The 13376-nt window shown below is 49.5% G+C and overlaps 1 protein-coding gene across 1 annotated transcript; it reads left to right on the top strand.

The window, feature by feature from the left end:
- The first annotated feature begins 12082 nt into the window (after positions 1–12082).
- Positions 12083–13024, top strand: LOC125644488 (olfactory receptor 52K2-like). The gene has a single exon (XM_048868497.2). It carries the CDS (start codon positions 12083–12085, stop codon positions 13022–13024), a length of 942 nt encoding a protein of 313 aa, XP_048724454.1.
- The last annotated feature ends 352 nt before the right edge of the window (positions 13025–13376 follow it).

A 13376-nucleotide genomic window follows, 5' to 3' on the forward strand; every position in this document is an offset into this window, starting at 1 on the left:
CCTCTTGTTACTCTTAACATCTCTTGCTAGCTGCAACTCCAGGTGTGATTTGGCCTTCCTGGTTTCACTCCTCCATGCCCGAGCAATATTTTTATACTCTTCCCTGGTCATTTGTCCAATCTTCCACTTCTTGTAAGCTTCTTTTTTGTGTTTAAGATCAGCAAGGACTTCACTGTTAAGCCAAACTGGTCACCTGCCATATTTACTATTCTTTCTACACATCGGGATGGTTTGTCCCTGTAACCTCAATAAGGATTCTTTAAAATACAGCCAGCTCTCCTGGACTCCTTTCCCCCTCATGTTGTTCTCCCAGGGGATCCTGCCCATCAGTTCCCTGAGGGAATAAAAGTCTGCTTTTCTGAAGTCCAGGGTCCATATTCGGCTGCTCTCCTTTCTTCTTTGTGTCAGGATCCTGAACTCAACCATCTCATGGTCACTGCCTCCCAGGTTCCCATCCACTTTAGCTTCCCCTACTAATTCTTCCCCGTTTGTGAGCAGCAGGTCAAGAAGAGCTCTCCCCCTAGTTGGTTCCTCCAGCACTTGCACCAGGAAATGGTCCCCTCCAATTTCCAAAAACCTCCTGGATTGTCTGTGTTTTAGAGGGAAGAGAGCTGAACAAAGGCTGCAGATCAGTCTCTCTCTTGTCTCGGTACCACTAGATGGGACAGAACACCACACCCAGAAGGTGTGTGGGTTACACTACCAGTCTCCTTCCACTCTCTGGCTTCCCCCTTTTTGTCTGCACTCCTTTAGCTTCCTTCCTCTGAGGCTTTTATGCAGCCCCAGGCTACTTAAGCTGGCAGCTGCTTCCCCTTTACCAATCAGATGCAGGTTTGGGGCATTGAAGAGTGATCTGCCAATAAGATCCTGCTCCCGGCCCCAGGACCGGCTGCCAAGAAGACATCAAGCTGTTGATCACTTCCTGTTGAGCCCGACAATCCACCTTATTGTCCATTCATCCAATCTATACTTCTTTAATTTGCTGGCAAGAATACTGTGGGAGACTGAATCAAAAGATTTGCTAAAGTCAAGATATATCACATCCACGGCATTATCCATATCAACAGAGCCAGTTATCTCATCACAGAAGACAATCAGGTTGGTCAGGCATAACTTGCCCTTGGTGAATCCATGTTGACTGTTTCTGATCTACTTCTTCTCCAAGTGTTTCAAAATTGATTCCTTGAGGACCTGCTCCATGACTTTTCCAGGGACCGAGGTGGGTTTTTTCCCCGGTCTGTATTTCCCCGGATTCTCCTTCTTCCATTTTTTGTAAAGATGGGCACTATATTTGCCTTTTTCCAGTCTCCTGGGACCTCACCCAATTACCATAAGTTTTCGGATAATGGTCAATGGCTCTGCAATCACATCAGCCAATTCCCTCAGCACCCTCGGATGCCTTAGATCCGGCCCCATGGACTTGAGCACGTCCAACTTTTCTAAATAATCCTTAACCTGTTCTTTCACCACTGAGGGCTGCTCACCTCCTCCCCATACTGTGCTGCCCAGTGCAGCAGTCTGGGAGCTGACCTTGTCTGTGAAGACTAAGGCAAAAAAAAAAGCATTGAGTACTTCAGCTTTTTCCACAATATCTGCCACTAGATGACCTCCCCCATTCAGTAAGAGTCCCACACTTTCCCTGTCGTCTTCTTGTTGCTAACATACCTGTAGAAACCCTTCTTGTTACCCTTCACATCCCTTGCTAGCTGCATCTCCAATTGTGCTTTGGAGTCCTGCAGGCTTTTCTGCTGCTTGGCGTGCCAGGTTAGAAAGGCCTGCCTCTCCACCTGGTGGGATTGCTGCAAGCCCTGCATGGCCTTCTGCATCTCCTCCTGCTATTTCACCAGTCATTTCAGGGTCTCGTCTGTCTCTCAGCTGCTGAACTCTTTCACTGGCTCAGGATCCCAGACAAGCCTCCACGTGTAACAGGGCGTAGTAGGGCTCCCCCCCTGGTTCTGCCTCTGCTCCAAAAACCACTCAGAGAACTGCAGTAACTAGTCCAGTTTATTTAGTGTTCAATCCCACCTCCTTCTCACCATGTATAGCTTGGGGGCTTCAGCTTTAAGGGCTTCTCAGTCACTTCAGCCAGGAAGAAGAGCTACTGTATTGCAGACAGACCCTGGTTGTCAGCGGGTGGGATCAAACTTTGGGCCTCTGGAGATTAGTGCATGAGCTTCTACCATGTGAGCTAAAAGCCAGCTGGCTGTTAGCTAAGGCAGAACACCACACCCAGAAGGTGTGTGGGTTACACTACCAGTCTCCTTCCACACTCTGGCTCCCCCCTTTTTGTCTGCACTCCTTTAGCTTCCTTCCTCTGAGGCTTTTATGCAGCCCCAGGCTACTTAAGCTGGCAGCTGCTTTCCCTTTGCCAATCAGGTGCAGGTTTGGGCACTGAAGAGTGGTATACGAATGAGATCCTGCCCCTTTGTTGCTGTTTTCCCTTCTTTTTCATTCTTAGTTTCCTCCTGACACTTTGTCATAATCCTGTACCAGATATGGACTGGCTACAGACCTTGTTATGTACACTGGATAAAGTATAATAGTACCCATTAATACTCTGCCATCTCAGGTTCGCATCAATAAGGTATTTTACATAACTTGCTCAGAGTGGCTCAACGGTGTATTACAACTAAGCATTGCAATATATATCCCACTACTAGTGAAAGGACCAGGCCCATCTCCCCTCCTCTTCACCACCCTCTTTTAGGGACATTTGCTGTGTGTTCACCTCTCAGCCTCATCACCCTGACAGGGGCCAGGCACTTGCCGGTGCCTCTGGCCCAACTCTTCAGTCTGCATTTGGCACTCTTAGTGAGGAATGTGAAGAGGCTCGCAGTATGAAAGGGAGCCAAGCTAGAAGATGCTCAGCATTTTGGGCAGGGTGGACGTGAACAGGACCCGGTCGGTGATGGCCAGCATCTCCAGGAAGAGGGACATGGGCTCATACAGGCTAGACTCTCTTAATAACAATGACATTTCCCAAAGCAGCACTGACATACATGATGCAGAAAGGGAAGGCGATCCATACCTGGTCCTCTTGCAGTCCAGGGATGCTGACCAGGAGGAAGATGGCAGGGTGGGAGCACGTGCTGGTGTTCGGACATGACATGACTTGCAGTTCTTCTCCTAGCTGAGCTGGGGGTGCTTTCATCCTGTAAACAAGCAGCAAAGAACCCATGAGTTAAATTCAAGAAAATAGAAAGGAACATAAACTCTGATAAACAAAACATAAAAATATAATGAGGAAGCCCTACAAAGAATTGGAAGAACAGCTCGCGAAAGGCTCAAAAAGTAATAGCAATTTTTTTGAAGTACATCAGAAGAAGGAAGCCGGCTAACCAACCGCTGGGGCCACTGGATAATGGAGACAGTAAAGGAGCACTCAAGGACAATAAGGTCATTGCAGAGAAACTAAATGAATTCTTTGCATTGGTCTTTCTGGCTGAAGATGTGAGGTACATTCCCAATCCTGAGTTATTCGTTTTTAGGTGTAGTGAGGCGGTATGGTTACCTGCCACCCCGGAGAGGGATGAGCCCCTCTGGGTGCTGGAGGGAGTGCAGCTGGAACACCCTGGGCCTTCCTGAATAGGTCAAGGTGCAGGACAGAAAGCATAAAAGGCTAGCCTCCATGATCACTCAGGGGCCAGCTGCAGGAGAGACCAGACACCACTGATTTGGCTCCTGGCTGGGAGACCCACCATGGACCATGGCAGAACAGAAGAGTGGCCAGACCCACCAGTAGCCTGCTCTGACCAGAGCCCAGAGGACCTTCCCAGTCTGCCACTCACCAGCTACCTGGAGGACCCCATGTCATTATGAACTAGAGCCTGGGCTGATTGCCTGAGTCCTGAATCTTTGTTGCCCTGACCCAGGCCAGGGGCCTTGCTGTTTATGTACCGCTACTCAGCCCCAACCTGAGGCCTGACGGATTGCTACTCGCCCAACCATAGGCCAGATGCAGGTAGCTACAATTGTTTGCCTCTACTGCTGCCATGGAGAGGCTCCTCTGGCCAGACTGATTCCCCTCTGGCAACTTGGGTCCCAGCCAAACACCTCCACATTAGGTGACAAATCTGAGAAACCATCGAAGATTGAGGTATCATTAGAGGAGGTTTTGGAAGTAATTCATAAACTAAACTGTAATAAGTCACCAGGACCAGATGGGATTCACCCAAGAGTTCTGAAGGAACTCAAATGTGAAATTGCAAAGCTACTAACAGTCATCGTTCACATATCATTTAAATCAGCTTCTGTACCAAATGATTGATGGATAACTAATGTGATGACATATTTTAAAAAAAGGACTTTAGAGGTGATCCCAGCAATTACAGGTCAGTAAGCCTTATTTCAGTACCAGGCAAACTGGTTGAAGATCTGAAGAAATGCCAGCGATCTCACCTTCTACCATCTAGTGTCTGACCTCCCATTCCTAGGCCAGCTAATGGAGGAATACTGCCCCAGCACCAGGCCCTGGCCTGAGCCATGACTGAGAGAGAACCAGGACGTGCAGCTTTCAGGCAGCACTGGAGAAAGTTTTTTAATGAGCTTCTCAATTAAAGCTGTTTTAGGTCAGGGCTACACTAGAAACTTTTGCTGGGATAGCAACGTTGGACAGGGGGTGATTTTTTGCAACAATTCTAGCCGGGTAAAAGCCCTAGTGTAGACACAGTTATACCGGCATAAAAGCGCTTTTGCTGGTGTTGCTTATTTCACTTGCTGCTCGTATGAGCTGCGTCTACACGAGGAGCCTTTGCCAGTAGGGCTACACTGCCTCTGATGGAGTCATGAAACTTGGGTCAGGCGTGGGACCTAAACCCTAGTTTTGTAACTTGACCAGACACTGAGTTGGCAGCAGGGTCCTTTACCATCCAACAGGGGCTACATGCTCCCCACATTCCCCCAATCCCAGGGCGGGGGGGGGGGGGCAGGCCTGACCCCTGCACTCTAGAGCCAGCCCCAGCTCAGAGACCCCAGAGATTCCCCAGTCCCAGCACAAGCCCTGCCTCGCCCCACTCGCTGGGGACTTCCTGAGCCCAGCCTCTGACGTGGCCAGGCAGCCTCACACGGTGACGTCCCCAGGCGTGGGGCCAGCCCGCACCCACAGGCAGAGATGGCCAGACCCAGTGGGAGTGAGTGGCCTTGTGACCTGGCCTATGGGGTCACAATGCCACTCAAATTCGCAGCAACAATCAAAAGTTGTGGTTTCTGCAACCAACCGGCAGCCAGATCTATGAATGACTCCAGGAACGTACAGCACTGGAACAGGCTCCTAGAGTTCATGAGCCTTGGCAAGCCCTGCATGGCTTTTAATTTGTTTTATAATAATGAGCTTTCCCTGTTTTCTTGGGCACCGTATGCTCAGGGAGGGGAAAAGCAGGGGATTGTTTGTCAGTCTCACGCTCCCTGATGAGCTGCGGCTGCTCAGGTGAGGCAGAATCCTGCTGGGATCCCACAGTGATGGCTATAAACCTCCCTGCCCAGCGCTCCTCCGGCACTTCTCAGAGACTCTCTGGACACCTCCCGCTGCCCAGGGCAGCCCCTCTCTGCTGCACAGGAGACGGGTGAGTGCAGGGCTTTGGAGCCCAGAAATGGCCCTCGTTAGCAGCACCTGCCCCACATAATAGCCCAGAGGAAACTCAGAGCTGAGACGGGGTGAGGTGGGATCCTGCAGGTTGTGCCAGGCCAGTGAAGCTTACAGAGGGGCAGGCTGAGGGTCTGGGGAGAGAGCTCTGAGAGTCACTTGTCTGGAAGATTGCTCTGCAGGAAAGACACTTAGCCTGGGTGACCCTCTTAGCTTCATCTCCCTTTCCCTGCCCAGAAGGGGCAGGGTTGTTCAGTGGGGCTTGCCTGGGAAACATGAATTCAGTGTGAATTTCCCTCTCCCACATGGAGATGTTGCCCTGGATTTAAGGGATGTATATACCCCTGAATGTGATCAAACGAATTGCAACCCGATTGTGTTCACTCATCCATGATGAATTATTTAAATATAATACTATATAGCAGGCGTTCCCAACCTTGGGCCGAGGCTTGTTCAGGATAAACCCATGGCAGGCCATGAGCCATTTTGTTTACCTGAGCATCTGCAGGTCCGCTCACTCACGGCTACCCCTTGCCACGGTTCACCGTTCCTGGCCAACGGGAGCTACAGGAAGCAAGGTCACAAGCTGGCTGTATTTCAAGGAATCCCTGTTGAGGTTACAGGGACAAACCATCCCGATGAGTCGAAAGAATAGTAAATATGGCAGGCGACCAGCTTGGCTTAATAGTGAAATCCTAGCGGATCTTAAACATAAAAAAGAAGCTTACAAGAAGTGTAAGGTTGGACGTATGACCAGGGAAGAGTATAAAAATATTGCTCGGGCATGTAGGAATGAAATCAGGAGGGCCAAATCTCACCTGGAGCTGCAGCTAGCGAGAGATGTCAAGAGTAACAAGAAGAGTTTCTTCAGGTATGTTGGCAACAAGAAGAAAGCCAAGGAAAGTGTGGGCCCCTTACTGAATGAGGGAGGCAACCTAGTGACAGAGGATGTGGAAAAAGCTAATGTACTCAATGCTTTTTTTGCCTCTGTCTTCACTAACAAGGTCAGCTCCCAGACTGCTGCGATAGGCATCACAAAATGGGGAAGAGATGGCCAGCCCTCTGTGGAGATAGAGGTGGTTCAGGACTATTTAGAAAAGCTGGACGTGCACAAGTCCATGGGGCCGGACGAGTTGCATCCGAGAGTGCTGAAGGAATTGGGGGCTGTGATTGCAGAGCCATTGGCCATTATCTTTGAAAACTCGTGGCGAACGGGGGAAGTCCCGGATGACTGGAAAAAGGCTAATGTAGTGCCAATCTTTAAAAAAGGGAAGAAGGAGGATCCTGGGAACTACAGGCCAGTCAGCCTCACCTCAGTCCCTGGAAAAATCATGGAGCAGGTCCTCAAAGAATCAATCCTGAAGCACTTGCATGAGAGGAAGGTGATCAGGAACAGCCAGCATGGATTCACCAAGGGAAGGTCATGCCTGACTAATCTAATTGCCTTTTACAATGAGATTACTGGTTCTGTGGATGAAGGGAAAGCAGTGGATGTATTGTTTCTTGACTTTAGCAAAGCTTTTGACACGGTCTCCCACAGTATTCTTGTCAGCAAGTTAAGGAAGTATGGGCTGGATGAATGCACTATAAGGTGGGTAGAAAGCTGGCTAGATTGTCGGGTTCAACGGGTAGTGATCAATGGCTCCATGTCTAGTTGGCAGCCGGTATCAAGTGGAGTGCCCCAAGAGTCGGTCCTGGGGCCGGTTTTGTTCAATATCTTCATAAATGATCTGGAGGATGGTGTGGATTGCACTCTCAGCAAATTTGCGGATGATACTAAACTGGGAGGAGTGGTAGATACGCTGGAGGGGAGGGATAGGATACAGAAGGACCTAGACAAATTGGAGGATTGGGCCAAAAGAAATCTGATGAGGTTCAATAAGGATAAGTGCAGGGTCCTGCACTTAGGACGGAAGAACCCAATGCACCGCTACAGACTAGGGACCGAATGGCTAGGCAGCAGTTCTGCGGAAAAGGACCTAGGGGTGACAGTGGACGAGAAGCTGGATATGAGTCAGCAGTGTGCCCTTGTTGCCAAGAAGGCCAATGGCATTTTGGGATGTATAAGTAGGGGCATAGCGAGCAGATCGAGGGACGTTATCGTTCCCCTCTATTCGACACTGGTGAGGCCTCATCTGGAGTACTGTGTCCAGTTTTGGGCCCCACACTACAAGAAGGATGTGGAAAAATTGGAAAGAGTCCCGCGGAGGGCAACAAAAATGATTAGGGGTCTGGAACACATGAGTTATGAGGAGAGGCTGAGGGAGCTGGGATTGTTTAGCCTGCAGAAGAGAAGAATGAGGGGGGATTTGATAGCTGCTTTCAACTACCTGAAAGGGGGTTCCAAAGAGGATGGCTCTAGACTGTTCTCAATGGTAGCAGATGACAGAACGAGGAGTAATGGTCTCAAGTTGCAGTGGGGGAGGTTTAGATTGGATATTAGTGAAAAACTTTTTCACTAAGAGGGTGGTGAAACACTGGAATGCGTTACCTAGGGAGGTGGTAGAATCTCCTTCCTTAGAGGTTTTTAAGGTCAGGCTTGACAAAGCCCTGGCTGGGATGATTTAACTGGGAATTGGTCCTGCTTCGAGCAGGGGGTTGGACTAGATGACCTTCAGGGGTCCCTTCCAACCCTGATATTCTATGATTCTTAGTACTGGCAGTTTTTCCTAGTCAGTTCTAAAAAAAAAAAGTAAATAACTAAAAATTAAAAAAGTAAATAAGCATCCTTAAGTCTGGATGCCCCTAATAATAAAAGCAATAACTACGACCTGCATGTTTATAAAAGTTAGTTATGAAAAGTTTAAATAATAAAGCGTACTTGGGAGCAGTCCTTGGGACCTCTCCTGGGAGAGACGTTTTCCTGACATCTTTACTCCCCAGCAGGGAGGCATTTGGCCAACGTTGACCTGTCATTCATTACTCAATACCATCTCAAAATAGACCTAAATATTTGGGATGTTCTAAACCTATTGCTTATGTCTGTGTGCGCTTACATCTAATAAACTGCAGTGTGAGCCAAGAGCATGCTGACAGGCATTACCCCTGGATCAGGCAGAATCCCTGAGTTCCTGCTGATTTTATTCTTTACTCTGCCTGAAATGAAATAGTTAAGTTGCTCCTGTTGGGGTTTGTGACAAGCCCGGGTAACAGAGCGCCAGTTGTTTTCCCAGCTCTCCTCTTTGTGGGAGAGACCCCGGTATATTCTGGGCAGGGTTGGTGGTTTGATATGTGACCATGCTGTTCCGTGTGAGGGTTTGATTCTGCTCTCACGAAGCTTCTCCCGCCTCGGTCCGATTGGAACCAACACAGCCGCTTGGACCTGGCTGAAGGTAGAATTTAGCTGGGAGGTTATTATCGGTGTATCATTCAATCCCTCTGCATGGGATTGAAATTGTGGTGACAATGTCTTCAGGCAGCTTCTGCCCTCAGACACAGCGGACCCTTGAAACGTGGGATTAGTTCAATGCATGGGCAAGGGCTTCTGTGTTTCACTTTCTAGCTGCTGGGAATTTGCTCTCCCACAAGGTGTGTGAATGGTCCACATCCCCTGTGTGTGAGACAGTGGGGCTGTCTCTAGGTTTCATCTGCTGTTACTTATTTGTAGTACAGCAGTAATCAGAAGCTGCAATTAGAAGCTCTCTGCCCAATTCTCTCTCTGTCCTTCCATCAAAGGACAATGGAGGTCTCATCACAAATAGTTTCTAGCCAGACTTTGAAATGCGCAGATCTAAATGCACCACGTACAAATTACACCTCACTTGGGATGGAGTGAGCCCTCTGGTTCAGCCAGCCTAGGCATTGGCAAAGAGCTGTTTGTCTGCCTAAGTGTTGAGATACCTGTCAGTTAAATGAGAGATCCCAAGAGAAATACCCACTGCTGGGAGTGTCCTACAGGTTTCAGAGTAGCAGCCATGTTAGTCTGTATTCGCAAAAAGAAAAGGAGTACTTGTGGCACCTTAGAGACTAACCAATTTATTTGAGCATAAGCTTTCGTGGGCTACAGCTGACTTCATTGGATGCAACATCTGATGAAGTGAGCTGTAGCCCAAAAAAGCTTATGCTCAAATAAATTGGTTAGTCTCTAAGGTGCCACAAGTACTCCTTTTCTTTCTACAGGTTTGTAACATTCCTCTGACAGCAGATTGGTCTCATTCACTTCCAGGTTAGGGGGCAGTAATTTATGAATAAGCATGTCCATAGTGCTCATTGGAACCTAGCTCAGGCACTTGTGATCCCGCCTTGCCACCCTCCGTGAGGTAGACAGTATCATGATCCCCATTTTACTCGCAGGGGAACTGATGGTGCAAGAGGGAATCTGAAGAGCACCTGGTTTTCCTGAGACCAAAGCCACACGCCCTGGTCCAGGTGTGTGCTTTGGGTAGCAGACATGCCATGGGGCTGGTTGTTTGCATTGTTGCCCTGGGAGTGTCCCTGCCCCCGTGCCCTGTGGGTGAGAATCCCAATGGAATAGAAACGGGTTCTTCCAAACCGTGACAGGAGGCTGCCATTCCAGGACTAGTACTCTGCCTCTCACTCCAGTGACAGGCAGGCTCCGGGTTGGGGAATCACTGCTGCTTCATTGAGGCCTTGTCTACATGAGACAGTTGAACTAGTTTTTAAACCAATTTAGGTAAACTGGTGCAAACTCCTCTGAGGATGCTCTTATTTCACTTTCAGAAGGGCTTACTGCAGTTTAACTAAGACTGATTCCCGATCAGCTTTACCTAAATCAAAATAAAGGAAGTCACACACAGGTTTGCACCAGTTGAATAACCTAACCCCCCTGGTAGACATCCCTATGTCTTCCCTTGACATAGCTATCGCCTCTTGCAGTGGTGGACTAACTACACAGGCAGGAGAAGCACTGTACAGGGGGACAAGCCCACAGACCTGCACTATTTTAACTAAAATGGTTTAGTTGAACAGATGCAAATCCTTGTGTGGACACTTTTATTATGTCTTAAATCTCTCCCCACTCTTCTTAAACTAAATAGCAATAAGCCACACTTAGTCTGAAATCAAAATGTCCACAAAGTCTTTTGCACCAATTTAACTGAATAAGTTTAAAATTGCACCCTTTGTTAAACCAGTGCAACCCCGTGTTTACATGAACCCCAAGCTCTACTTTGCACCCAGTGACCTCAGGAAACCCAGGCCAGGAGCTGCTGGAAGTTCTCCTAGCTTGTGCAAAGCCACTAATACGTTGCACTTGGATAATGGGCAGAACTCTGCTCATGGCTTACTCATTATAGGCTGAGCTGTGAATGCTGGTGCCGTTAGTCCTGATGGTGTGGAGTAAAGTTACCAAAAGGTTCTTTAGAGCAAGACGGGCTACACCTCGAGGTGTAATTCCCAACTTGGGCAGACGTGCCCACACTAGATCTGACCCAACTCGCTCACTACGTATAGAAGCGTAGCTGCTGCAGTGCAAAACGTGGGACAAGCCAGCCTCCCAAAAGCACAGCTAGGGGTTCTGATGGGCTTAAACTTGGCCTCCACACCACCAAGGCTACCCTGCTGTGTTTAGCATTCTGGATCTATTAGAAATGGGAGTGACGTCAACAGCTGTAGTGTTGACAAACCCACAGACATTAGATGGAGGAGCGAGAACGTCATTGGAGGGGAAGCAGGCAAGCTTCAGGGATGAGTCATCCAAACCCATTACCCACGTGAATGGTAATGCTCACAGCACTTTCCCTCCCCTCCCCTAGAATCATAGAATCATAGAATATCAGGGTTGGAAGGGACCCCAGAAGGTCATCTAGTCCAACCCCCTGCTCGAAGCAGGACCAATTCCCAGTTAAATCATCCCAGCCAGGGCTTTGTCAAGCCTGACCTTAAAAACCTCTAAGGAAGGAGATTCTACCACCTCCCTAGGTAACGCATTCCAGTGTTTCACCACCCTCCTAGTGAAAAAGTTTTTCCTAATATCCAATCTAAACCTCCCCCACTGCAACTTGAGACCATTACTCCTCGTTCTGCCCCAATACCTGCAGCCCCTGCTGCAGGTATTCAGGAGGTAGTGTACAATCAGTGAAAATGGCGTGAACCAGGTTTCTCTTTCAGCGGCCTGCAATGGGCCAGATCTCCAGGTGGTGTAAATGGGTATAACTGTAATGGCTATCTGCCCATTTCTGACAGCTCAGTACTGAGCTTGATGAGTCTATTTTCAGACAGAATTTTCATGGACAGTTCATAGTGCATCTAATGAGAGGAATGTAGAGAAAAAGAAACTGTGGTTTGAACTGCTACAGAGCCCTCACTTACCGCTTATTGTCTCTGTAATGAGAGCGGAATGGCTGCAGTGCAGGAGCCAAGAATAGGCTATTCGTCCCTCACTCTTTTTGTGCCATTAGCACAGGACACGTGAAGAACTAATGCTGAGAAAACACCACCTTGTCATGGTCCCATCAGACGGTTACTGATTGTTTTAATGGTTAGTTACAGGGGCAGGAAGTAGCCGTGCCGTGGAATTGAACATACCCAACCGGCCGCACCATGGCAGCTTCCAACTGGACCACGCCCCACCCCTCCACCTTCATCCTCCTCGGCATCCCGGGGCTGGAGGCGGCGCATGTCTGGATCTCCATCCCCTTCTGCTCCGTCTACCTTCTGTCCCTCCTGGGGAATGGCCTCCTCCTGGCTGTTATCAAGACCGAGCCGAGCCTCCACGAGCCCATGTACCTTTTCCTTTCCATGCTGGCACTCGCTGACCTGGTCATCTCCACCACCACCCTGCCCAAAGCCCTCTGCATCTTCTGGTTCAGCGAGCGGGCCATTCACACCAACTCGTGCCTGGCCCAGATTTTTTTGATTCACTCACTTGCTACCATGGAGTCCGGGTTTATGCTGGCCATGGCCTTTGATCGCTACATCGCTATCTGTAATCCACTGCGACACTCGGCCATCCTGACCAATCAGGCCATAGCCAAGATAGGGGTAGGCGTTGTGATGAGGGGGGCCGTGTTACTGGGCCCACACCCATTCCTGCTGAAATGGCTCCCATACTGCAGGACCCACGTGATTTCTCACACCTATTGTGAGTTCATGGCACTCGTGAAACTGGCCTGTGCAGACACGACGGTCATGAGAGCCTATGGTCTGCTTGTGGCGTTTCTAACAGGGGGGTTAGATTTTATCCTCGTTGTCCTGTCCTACATCTTGATCCTCCAGGCCGTCTTCAACCTCCCCTCCAAGGATGCACGGCACAAATCCTTGAGCACCTGCGGCTCCCACATCTGCATCATGCTGGTGTTTTACACCCCCGCCTTCTTCTCCTTCCTGTCCCACCGCTTTGGCCACGTGGCTCCCCATGTTCACATCCTAATCGCAAACATGTACATCCTCTTCCCTCCCATGATGAACCCCATCATCTACGGGGTGAGAACCCCACGCATCCGGCAGAGGGTGCTCCACGTCTTGGGCATCAAGCCATCCTGAAACCCACGGCATGGGTCAGCAGCTGGGGAGCAAGGTCTGTGCAGGTGATGTGAGGGCCAGCAAGGCCAGGGATCCAGACAAGTCACTCACCCCTTACTGTGAAAACCCACCACAGCCTTGCTGAGCAGCAGGGCTAATAAACATACTTGTCTGGGTCTGTAGCACAACGCGGCTTCAACTTTTCATTGCACAGCAGTGGCTACATTACGGCCTGACACCATTACTGCTTGCCTACATGCTATGCCAAGCTGGTGCTCCTGTCCACCTACCCACCCCAGCCTGGGAGGCAAGGCAGTTTCCCTTCCCCTGGGTCAGAGCTGGGCTGTCCTGGGTGCTGGGTGTCAGGACGACC

This window comes from Caretta caretta, chromosome 1, assembly GCF_965140235.1.
Source record: "Caretta caretta isolate rCarCar2 chromosome 1, rCarCar1.hap1, whole genome shotgun sequence".
Classification (NCBI taxonomy): domain Eukaryota; kingdom Metazoa; phylum Chordata; order Testudines; family Cheloniidae; genus Caretta; species Caretta caretta.

What these genes read in the sequence shown, in the direction of transcription:
- LOC125644488 (XM_048868497.2), top strand. Translation starts at nt 12,083, where the DNA reads ATGGCAGCTTCCAACTGGACCACGCCCCACCCCTCCACCTTCATCCTC.